The sequence below is a fragment of the Ascaphus truei genome, chromosome 4, assembly GCF_040206685.1.
Source record: "Ascaphus truei isolate aAscTru1 chromosome 4, aAscTru1.hap1, whole genome shotgun sequence".
Lineage (NCBI taxonomy): Eukaryota > Metazoa > Chordata > Amphibia > Anura > Ascaphidae > Ascaphus > Ascaphus truei.
Genome location: NC_134486.1, coordinates 319,904,452 through 319,916,418, shown reverse-complemented (window position 1 = coordinate 319,916,418; position 11,967 = coordinate 319,904,452). Strand labels below are relative to the sequence as shown.

General features: G+C 48.9%; 1 protein-coding gene across 1 annotated transcript in view; it reads right to left on the bottom strand.

Annotated features, from left to right (window-relative positions):
• Nucleotides 1-11,349: 11,349 nt before the first annotated feature.
• Nucleotides 11,350-11,967, bottom strand: part of LCA5 (lebercilin LCA5) — a 15,122-nt gene continuing 14,504 nt past the window's right edge. Inside the window, exon 4 of the mRNA XM_075595041.1 lies at nt 11,350-11,364. Within this exon, the coding sequence (XP_075451156.1) occupies nt 11,350-11,364 (15 nt within the window). The remainder of the gene's footprint in view (nt 11,365-11,967) is intronic.

Genomic DNA, 11,967 nt, shown 5'->3' with positions numbered 1-11,967 from the left:
CCATGGTTACTCAATAATTTTCTTCCCTCTATATTATTGTTTATCTTATTCTAACCTACAATTGTGTCCTCAGTCGATACAAACAAAAACTTTGAACATATGTATTTTTATTTATGAGCTAAAATAGAATTTTCCTCCTATTTGATTATTGTAAACTGGATATAATGCAAAAAAATCTAACTAAACCAGGGCTCTTCAACTGGCATCCTGGGGACCACATCAGGCCTGCAAAGTGACCCTTGGTCTGTCTACTTATGCTAATGTCAATGTAGTTGCTCAGGCAGCAAAGTGCAATGTTTTACAGTGGATATTTTCTTTATAAACACACTGTGTTACTCCGCTATTGCGGAGCTTTTCTTGTGTCCAAGCACATTTAGATCTGTGCAGGTCTGGGTGGCGTCACTGCGTTCCCCTAGTGTAATTTTGTTCACAATTGGTGAACGGTTTAGTCCTGGTCATTGTTAATCCCTGGATTATTTGTGTCCACATTATGAAATTACCTTCCTGTTTTTTCCCCATCTTTAGTTCATTTAATTTCATTACACAATTCCTGCATTCATCTGAGGTCAAATAGCAGCACCCCCATATGGCCTAAAATGAAAATCAAAGGATGTTCAGTTGTATGTTCAGCAGAATCCCTCATTCTTCGCTAGTGAGATTTATTTCTCAAAACACTAAGGGGTTAAACAGCCTGATTAAGTGCAGTACAGCCATGTCCCAAAAGACTATCTGGTGATATAATATTCTTACAAGAGACTGACTTAAAAAAATAATTCAGCGCCAACATTTTGACCAGCAGCATAGTCAGGTGTATCTGGCCTTGGTAAATGTTAAGAAACAGGGTAGCCACACTAATATCTAGATCTTGCCTGTTTCACCTATGCAAGATTAAAAAAAAAGATCAAGATGGTAGAATACGACTTATATATGGTGAATTAGATGGAAAAGAGATAACATTAGTAAATGTTATGTACCCAGTGAAAACAGAGGGCGCTTTTTTAAGACCCTATTCTCCATTCTGGGTAAGCACCCCATAAGACATCTGATCCTTGCAGGATAATTCCTTAGATCAGTCTAAACCTCCCACAGGCTCTAACCAGTCATACCATAATACAGGCATACCCCGCATTAACGTACGCAATGGGACCGGAGCATGTATGTAAAGCGAAAAAGTACTTAAAGTGAAGCACTACCTTTTTCCCACTTATCGATGCATGTACTGTACAGCAATCATCATATATGTGCATAACTGATGTAAATAACGCCTTTGTAACAGGCTCTATAGTCTCCCTGCTTGCGCACAGCTTTGGTACAGGTAGGGAGCCGGTATTGCTGTTCGGGACGTGATGACAGGCGCATGCGTGAGCTGCTGTTTGCCTATTGGGCGATATGTACTTACTCGCGAGTGTACTTAAAGTGAGTGTACTTAAAGCGGGATATGCCTGTACTGAATTAAACATGTTAAAACAAAACATTAAAAATGTCTCCCTCAGGGGGAGATAATAGTCCTCTTGTCGTCCCCCCCCACTATCCCAGCCCCAGGAATACTCTCCCCCCCAATTCCCTCCTCTACCCCCTCCTTCTCTTCTATCTGTTATTCTCTCCCTCTATCCCTTTATTAAGATTCGAAGGGGTTTGCAAAACGTCTTATTATAAGAAAGTATGTGAAAGCGTCCTTGGTTTAAGAACTGTTTGATTAAGAAGATATACTATATAATTGGTTTAAGTGCACATTCCTGTTTCATGGCACAAAATTGGCTGTTACGATACCCGGTCAAAAATGTTTTTCTTATACCAAATTGTAAAACCCTGTGAAAAACAATAAAAAAAAGTTTGAAATAAAAAAAAAGGGGGGGGGGGTGTTTGGGGGGGATTTACACAAAAAAAATATATATGTCTCCCTAGCAGACACCCGAAGAGAATTTTTCCCCCAACAAAGAGACTACTCCCTTTTTTGAGCACCCCCTCAACTCTATACAGTATAGGAATTGAATACATTTGTTGATTCTGCTATACTCCCTCATGTCTCTGAGGCCAGTATATATCCCTTAACGTGGTCTGGCCACATACGAGTATAAATTGTAATAGATTTGTGTATACAAACAGGCAGGAGTTCTTGGAGACTGAACAAATCCCTCTTAAAAAATCCAGAAATTCTCTCAGTAATTGACCAAGAAATCACTACATACTTTACGAATAGTGTAGATTCCACTTTTATACTCTGGGAAGCTCATACGGCAGTGATAAGAGGCAAAATAATTAGCATTGCAGCTCAGAGAGAAAAAATCTATACAGAACCAAGCTACACATCTCCAATCTAAAATAGGGAATCTGGAAAACACATGTAGCCGTGACCCCTGATTCACCCCTAGGAACGGGAGGTTGCGCTTGCAAAGAATAGTCGCAAAAGCCCGCGAAGGAGGAGAGTGCAATTGGCGGGAGAGAGCAATCCCTTGACCCAGCAGCCCTGCGGGGAGGGTCAGGTGAGCGAGTCTAGCCTATGAGTGGAGGAGTTGCCAGATATATAGGCAGTGGTTGCGCGCACGTGGAGTCAGAGCTGATTGGAGAGGAGAGGAGACGGAGAGACTGTGAGGGGAGGTTGACCCACCCCGGCGCAGGCCATGTGCCCCCGGCCCAGCTAGCCCTGAGTCACCTTAGAGACAAGCTGAGCTAGGGATCGCCTTAGTCAGGTTCCTGCCCCCCTAAGTACTGTTGGTTTTGACCGGGACTATTCTGTCGAGAGGGAGGTCTGGGATCAGACCCCTTTGAAGTTGCCATAGTCCGGGTGGGAGCGCCCCGGACCCTAGAGAGAGAGAGAGCGAGAGATAGAGCGGTGTCGACGCCCAGAGACCCTTTGTGAAGATCGTGGCAGTTCCGAGCCCCGGAGGGCTCGGCAGGTATGTCATCAAGTGCACCAACTATATCTTTCATTCAACCGAGACATAGTGGCTGCGCAGTCACCCATACACACACATAGGGCCTGCTGTGAGCGGGAGGACTAAGCAGTACGGATTGGACACGGGGTGGGATCACCCGGTGGTGGGTGTGGGGATTATTGTTGGCATCCGCCGAGGCGCAAGTTGTGGTGCGTCCGCCGTGGCGCCAGGAGATGGTGACGTCCGCCGTGGCGTGTTGTATACTGTGTACCCGTATACCGGAATGTTATGGCCTGTAATGTACCGTGAGTTTAATCTGCCAGTAAACGAGATTGGTTTAGAACTTGATTGTGTAAGTGTAATTCTTGCATATACGTCCTGCGAAGACTCACTCCCCCTTTGGCGGGATCTGTCGCAGGTGGAGGCGCTGCACCCGTTAGAGATATTGCGCGCACCCCAGGCTCTCCGTGGCAGAGAGTTAGGCCCTTGTGAGCCAGCAGGTAACACAGCACATAGTAGCAGCTTGCTAGTGATAGGAAGCAGGGCTACATTTGGAGGTGCTGCTGAGATTTCAGACCTGGGGTGCCCCTCAAACCTAAATTGTGAGCACCATGGCTTTGCCCACCCATAACGAGATACGAGATTGGGCCCGTCAAGTACGCCCGCCTACTCGTCGCGCCGTAGCGCTGGCCCGAGTACCCATGGCCTTACCCTTAGAGACTTTACAGACGGCCTTGCGACAACTCCCGGGTTTTGCCAAAGCCCGCCTGGTAGAGGTAATGGTAGATCACAACTCCAAGTGGAATATTTTACTTGTGTACTGTCGGAGTAACCTGTTAGCGCTCGAACCTGCCGTTCCGCAATCCCTGGTCTTGCCTAATGCACCGCTCGGCGGTAGTCCTTTTGTTTACCTCATACGAGATCCCCTCGTATGTCCGTTGGATGAGGACGACCTCACCCTCCCTTTGATTCACTATGCCCAGAGTGAGGTAAGTAGCTGCCGCTCCATGACCAGTGACCCGGGATCCAGCGCATCCATGGAGGCTGGAGTGAGTAGTAATATGCTAAAAAAACTAAATGACAAGCTAGACCAGTTATCCAGCCCCCCCAGTTTGCCGCCGCTAGCTGAGGCGCTTACCCTAGCCACCCACGCCCAGAACTACCGGAAGCTGAAAGCCTTCTCGGGGACCCTCCCCGTACCTACCGGGGAAGATGGGGTAGAAACGTGGAAAGAGCACACGCGGGGCGTGATGGAAGAGTGGTCGTGCACCGATGTAGTAAAAAGACAGAGACTCATGGAGTGCCGGCGGCCACTCTGATCGGAATACACCGCGTACAGTACCCTGATCTAACCTCTCGCTTGATGATAGAGTTCCTGGCTGAAGCCTATAGCGCGAAAGAGGATGACGGGGCCTTGTGGGCCAAGTACTATGCCGTAAACCAGAAGGAGGGAGAAGAGCTATCCGCCTATAAACACCATGTGCAAATATCTCTCGGACCGCTGCTGCATTATAAATACGTGCTACCCTCCCAGATGAATGAGTATCTCTGGAAGCAGTACCTCCGCGGATCCAGTCCTTCTCACCCAATAGCCAGTATGATTCGTGATCACCTCACCCGGGGGCCCCTCCCTTCGTTCATCCAACTACAGCAACAGTTGAAGGAACACGAGACGCATCTAATGCTTCACTCCCCTCAGAGGCCGAAAGTTAGCGGTAGTGCTAAATCCAGAGGAAGTAAGGAGAAGAAAGAGGAACCACCGGACCAGTCTGGCTCCGAGAAACTGCCTTTCGCGGGACGATCTTCCCCTCCGCCTGATCACCGGGCTACTCCCAGAGATATGTCCTGCTACAAGTGCGGGAAGCAGGGGCATCTATCCTACGATTGCCGCCTGGGCACTTCTCGACCCCGGAGCCCCTCACCCCAGAAGTTCCCGTCCCAGGCTCTGGTCTGCGGGGTGTATGCGACGGATGCAGACACAGACGAAACCCCGTCCGGAGGGGCCGAACCGGTAGAAGATGGTAGTCGAGTGGGACCGGTAGCGTTGATCCGGGTCTTAGTGGATGGAAGCTACTCTTCTGCACTACTAGACACCGGATCCCAAGTCACCATCATATACAGAGTGTTCTATGATCGCCATCTTCAAAAGCGTCCGCTGCGACCGGCGGATCACATCAAGGTACGCGGGCTAAGCAACGATGACTACCCCATCAACGGGTTAGTGACAGTGGATCTGGAAATACAACAGCTCAACACGGGAAAATCTCACCCCTTGAAGGTGGATGTCTTGGTGTGTCCGGAACCCCGAGACACCCCCAAGTACCCTATTATCCTCGGTACCAATGCCGATATTGTACAAGCGGTCATTCGGGCCTATCTACACGAAACTAAAGAGCTCCCCATGTCCAGTCTACAGCTACAATTGGTTCAATCCGACCCAGCCCAGCCTTCCCCTCCTTCAGATGACTACGGACTATTGTTCTGTGGATGGAAGGGGTGGACGAAGCTTTTCCCTGGAGAAACGCAAAGAATTTCCGCTTGGTGTGCTTATGCGGAGTGCCTAACCGAAGATCAGCAATTCTCACTCGAGAGTACCCCCGGAGAGGATGTGAGGCGAGGGTATCGGCTCGTACCTGAATTCCGCCATTGGCAGGGCGCCATTCCTAGACGGAGTGATGTGATGGTGCAGAATCTATCACCTTCTCCCTGGTCATCAATGTGGGGCAGCAGATAGGAAGAATCTATCCTGTCAGTTCAGTGGAAGAAGCCGTGCAAGTAAATACGACCCGAGTGGAAGAAACAGGGACGGCCCTGGACTTCGATTTTGGCTCGTCCGAATTGCCTGGAACCTGGAAGGACCGGTTACGGGTGTGTAACAGGGGAGTAATCCCTGTTCAAGTAATGTGCCTTTAATCTGGCAGTGTGGTGGTTAACTGCTGGTAGTCAATTAATAAACACCACCTGCCTGATTGCTTACAAAAGCCTGTCTGTTGAGACAGGAAGTGACTCCTTAGCTCTGACTGAGAGCTGACCTTTGGAGATACAGAGGAGTGTTCTTGAGACTCCCAGGAGAGACTGACCAAGAGAACACACATCTCTGGAGCTGACCGGTCTTGAGCTCTGCCCAGCATAGCTGATTGCAAGACACCAAATAAGACTTCTAAACCTGGATGCTGATATTTTCTGTGCACGCACGGGTGCGGTTCCAGGAGAGCAGAGAAGCTTACTCTACAGCAAGAAACAGATAAGACTTTCATAATTAAGAGACTGCTTATATCTGCTTATTTCATGCTATATGTTTGGGGCTGGGAGAAATGCTTAACTAACGGAGATGTGAATTAATTGCATAGGATTTCACTAGAAATACTCCCAAGTGAATAGAAGCTTTGTTCCCCCCCTGTGTTTGGATGATTTCCTGATGAAAAGGAAAAGGCACAATAAAGCCTTATTATAATTTCACCTTATAAAAGCCTCCAATTGTGTACCTCTGTGAACGTCCGTTTACAGGGTGCAACTAGAAAAGAGACGATCCGTATTCTCTACCGGGGAGATGGATGTGGGGTGTAGCCGCAACGCCCAGCACACCATTCGCATGATGGATGAGAAGCCCTTCAGAGAGCGTTCTCGCCGACTCGCTCCCAGGGATGTTGAGGATGTGAGGGCCGCTATCCACGACATGGAAACCGCAGGGATTGTCACTGAATCCCGAAGCCCCTACGCCTCCCCTATAGTGGTGGTGAGAAAGAAAAATGGATCTGTGAGGCTGTGTGTAGATTATCGGATGCTGAACAATTGGACGGTGCCGGATCAGTATACCCTCCCTCGTATAGAAGAGATCCTCGATACCCTACACGGGAGCCAGTGGTTCAGCATGCTGGATCTACGGTCTGGGTACTATCAAGTCCCTATGAGCCCAGAGGATCAAGAAAAGACAGCCTTCGTCTGCCCCCTGGGGTTTTATCATTTCACCCGCATGCCCCAAGGCATATGCGGAGCACCCGCCACCTTCCTGCGATTAATGGAGAAGACGTTGGGTGACCTCAACCCCCGAGAATGCCTGGTGTACCTAGATGACATCATAGTCTTCGAGAAAACCCTGGAAGAACATGAGAATCGTCTCTTGAAGGTACTGGATAGGCTGTCCAAAGAAGGCCTCAAACTCTCCCTGGACAAATGTCGGTTCTGCCGGACCTCAGTAACGTATGTAGGGCACATAGTGTCCGGCGCCGGAATCGCCACTGATCCCGCTAAGATAGAACCTGTCGTTAACTGGCCTCACCCAGAGAATGTGGGGGAGCTGCGCTCATTCCTGGGTTTCTGCGGCTACTATCGGCGATTTGTGGAAGGGTATTCACGTAGGGCTAAAGCCCTCAACAGCCTGCTCCGCATATACCCGTCTGAAACGGGCCAAAAGAACCACTCTGCCAAGCAGCCCTTCGGGGATAAATGGACCCCCGAGTGTGACCAAGCCTTCCTTGACCTGAAGCATAGCCTGACGGCTGCTCCGGTCTTGGCTTACGCCAATCCCGACCAACCCTACATCCTACATGTGGTCGCCAGCCTGAGCGGCCTAGGAGCCGTGTTGCATCAAAAATATCCCGAGGGGTTGTGACCCGTAGCATATATCAGCCGCAGTCTCACAGTCAGTGAACAGAACTATCCGGTACAGAAGCTCGAATTCTTGGCCCTTAAGTGGGCCATAGTGGATAAACTTCGGGACTATCTGTACGGGGTGTCGTTCGAAGTACGCACCGACAATAATCCTCTCACCTACATCATGACCTTCGCCAAACTTGATGCGACCGGACATCGCTGGTTGGCCTCGCTCTTCAATTACAACTTCACCTTGAAATACAAACCTGGGCCATTGAACATTGGAGCTGACGCCCTGTCGAGACGACCGGGGTTGATCCCTACCACCGACGAAGATCAGTGGGAAGAGATCCCCGGGCCCGGAATAAGAGCCCTCTGTGGCACGGCAGCCATCATAGATGAGCAAGTAGCCTTTTCAGAATTACGGGTGGCTGACTCCCTATGGTGCACCTCTACCGCTATACCTGAAGCCTATCGTGACCCAAGTGGGATGCATGTTACCCCCGATCACATCATTGCTTGGGAGGACATGGTACGTTACCAAGAACAAGACCCGATCACAGGGACTATCCGTGATGCCATTCGACAAAAGCGACAGGGCCTGCTTCGCCAGACTCCGGGGGATGTTGGAGGTATACTAATGCGGGAGGCGGACAAATTTGAAATCCAAGATCGGCTGTTGTACCGAGTGGTGAAGTATCATGACCATCCGGGTCACCGCCAACTAGTGTTACCAAAATGACTACAATACTTAGTGTTGAAAGCTCTCCATGATGAACACGGACATCTGGGGGTAGACAAGACTTTCGGACTAGTGAGAGATAGATTTTTTTGGCCAAAAATGAGAGAATCCGTGGAGCATCACTGTCGAAGGTGTGTGCGGTGTATCCAACGCAAGACTCTACCCACCCGAGCTGCCCCCATGGGCCATCTAAAGAGTACGGGACCTATGGATTTAGTCTGCATGGACTTCTTGTGCATCGAACCCGACACCCATGGTATAGGGAACGTGCTGGTCATCACTGATCATTATACCCGCTACGCCCAGGCCTTTCCGACCAAAGATCAAAAAGCTATTACGGTGGCTAAAGTGCTCTGGGAGAAGTATTTCATGAATTATGGGCTACCTCTATGTCTGCACTCCGACCAGGGACGGGACTTTGAAAGTAAACTAATAAAAGAATTGCTGAACCTCTTGCACATTAAGAAGTCCCGTACTACTCCTTACCACCCAGAAGGGGATGCTTTACCCGAACGTTTCAATCGCACTCTGCTGGACATGCTGGGCACGCTAACAGGTGTCGAGAAGACTAAGTGGAGTCGCCATGTGAAAACTCTAGTCCATGCTTATAATTGCACCCGACACGAATCTACCGGGTTCTCACCCTACTTTCTTATGTTTGGCCGTGAAGCCCATCTGCCAGTGGATATACAGTTAAGAGTCTCCACCGATGGGGTGCACAATTCCACCCATTTTCGCTATGTACAAAGATTGCAAGGGAATCTACAGAAGGCCTATGGGCAAGCCGAGAGATCCACCGAAAAATTGAATGCCGGGAACAAAAGGCGCTATGATCACAAAGTAAAACATAGAGACATTAAAACTGGCGATGCCGTACTGCTCCGCAACCTGGGAGTACCGGGAAAACATAAGTTGGCTGACCGTTGGCGGGAAGGGATGTACGAAGTAGTTTCTCAAATGCCTGGCCTTCCAGTCAACCGGATAAAAGACTCGGAGGGTCGGATAAAGACGTGGCATCGAAATCATCTGCTTCCCATTCCCCAAATAGAAGGAGATTTAGAGTGGCCTACATCTCCCCTGAGTGGGGAACTGTCATCAGGACATGAAAGTCTGGAAGATTCACAGGAAGGAACCTCTCAAAGGGGCCTTCCGATCGCGGGGGCATCTCCCGGAGGAGCTACGGGCAAAGAGCCCATTGGCCCCATGACAGAGACACTGACTCCAGTGAGTCTGCCTCTAGATCCCCAGAGCCCGTGCTTTGTGCCACAAAGAGAATTTACAGACCTACCCCGCCCCTCAAGGGCCGAGTTGGAAATACCCGATGAGAATTGCTACTCCTCCAAAGAGGTAGCGGAAGAGCCAATTCGCAGAAGCCAAAGAGCTGGCCAACCTCCCACGAGGTTGGCTTATGATCAGTTCGGGGCACCCCATTATGAGTCTCAGCAGTGGGCTCGCAGCCGGGTTCAATCAGTGATTATCATGTTCAGTGAAATGTACAAGTTGATAGAGAAACCAATGTATTAGTGTTTTTCATTATATAAATGGGTGTGTTGTTATCATTGTCCAAGCAGGGACGTTGGAATCCACAGGGGGGAGGCTGTAGCCGTGACCCCTGATTCACCCCTAGGAACAGGAGGTTGCGCTTGCAAAGAATAGTCGCAAAAGCCCGCAAAGGAGGAGAGTGCAATTGGCGGGAGAGAGAGCAGTCCCTTGACCCAGCAGCCCTGCAGGGAGGGTCAGGTGAGTGAGTCTAGCCTATGAGTGGAGGAGTTGCCAGATATATAAGCAGTGGTTGCGTGCACGTGGAGTCAGAGCTGATTGGAGTGGAGAGGAGACGGAGAGACTGTGAGGGGAGGTTGACCCACCCCGGCGCAGGCCAGGTGCCCCCGGCCCAGCTAGCCCTGAGTCACCTTAGAGACAAGCTGAGCTAGGGATCGCCTTAGTCAGGTTCCTGACCCCCCTAAGTACTGTTGGTTTTGACCGGGACTATTCTGTCGAGAGGGATGTCTGGGATCAGACCCCTTTGAAGTTGCCATAGTCCGGGTGGGAGCGCCCCGGACCCTAGAGAGAGAGAGAGCGAGAGATAGAGCGGTGTCGACGCCCAGAGACCCTTTGTGAAGATCGTGGCAGTTCCGAGCCCCGGAGGGCTCGGCAGGTATTTCATCAAGTGCACCAACTATATCTTTCATTCAACCGAGACATAGTGGCTGCGCAGTCACCCATACACACACATAGGGCCTGCTGTGAGCGGGAGGACTAAGCAGTACAGATTGGACACGGGGTGGGATCACCCGGTGGTGGGTGTGGGGATTATTGTTGGCATCCGCCGAGGCGCAAGTTGTGGTGCGTCCGCCGTGGCGCCAGGAGATGGTGACGTCCGCCGTGGCGTGTTGTATACTGTGTACCCGTATACCGGAATGTTATGGCCTGTAATGTACCGTGAGTTTAATCTGCCAGTAAACGAGATTGGTTTAGAACTTGATTGTGTAAGTGTAATTCTTGCATATACGTCCTGCGAAGACTCACTCCCCCTTTTGGCGGGATCTGTCGCAGGTGGAGGCGCTGCACCCGTTAGAGATATTGCGCGCACCCCAGGCTCTCCGTGGCAGAGACTTAGGCCCTTGTGAGCCAGCAGGTAACACAGCACATAGTAGCAGCTTGCTAGTGATAGGAAGCAGGGCTACACACACATAAACAGACACATTCTGAAATTTGTTCTAAAGGAATTCATAACGCTGAGGTGAACTAGGGCTCTGCCTCTCACACACATCATGGCTTAAGAAAAGATTATTTGAGAAAGCCAATAGATTCACTTTTAGCAGCCACGCAGGCAACAGGCAAAGCAAAAATACAATTCAATGTATATATCAAAAAGACGGCACCCTAAACTAAACCCCACGGTTAATTGCTGAGGCCTTTATAAAGAATAATATAACGGAGATAAGAGTGAAGTGGAAATAAGCGCAAATTAATTACAAATGTGCAAATGTGAATAAATATAAATGAAATTGATGTGGTGCAGCTTCCAAAAGACAAAGTTTCTTTTTGTCTTAAGACATGAGGAAAAAAAATACAAAAATGGGGCGCAAATACACACAAAAATAGTAAAAAAAGGATAGACTCTTGATCTGCAAAATCTTAAAAATACTTCCACTTGGGAAGAAAGAAAGAAAAAACACAATAGTGTAAGGGTTTAAATAACTCAAAATGTATTGGCGATAAAAATGCAAATTCACAAAGACTTTAAAATAGCCTACAGGTTTAAAAAAGGGTGTGTGTGCCGAGCACGCATATTTTAAGTGAAACTTCTTTGTCTTTTGTCAGTAAAATTGTGTATATTATTGTATAGTCTCTGTGTTGTGGGAACGAGCTGAGGCTTCTGAGTAAGGCTCGGGAATGGATTATACACTCATGTCTGTTTGTTGTACATTTTCCATATTGTATAGCTGGATACTGCAGTTACTTTGTTCCTTTCTCCACCTTATATCAGTGAAATTGTTCAATTGTACAACTTTCACATGGTCTTTCTTCATTGGAAAGTTTCAGATTGTTGGGTGAACGCTATATCAGTTATTGGGTGTGATCTCCCCAGCTCTGTGCATGCGCATGTGCAGCGCCGGCCGCCTCTGCTCATGCGCTGGCGGCGACATCACTTCTGTACATTAAAAATTATATTGATAACCAAACAAGTGTGGTAAGTATTATACGTACATTAAAACAATTTAAACAGGCATTTCAGGGTTATTGTTACCCAAG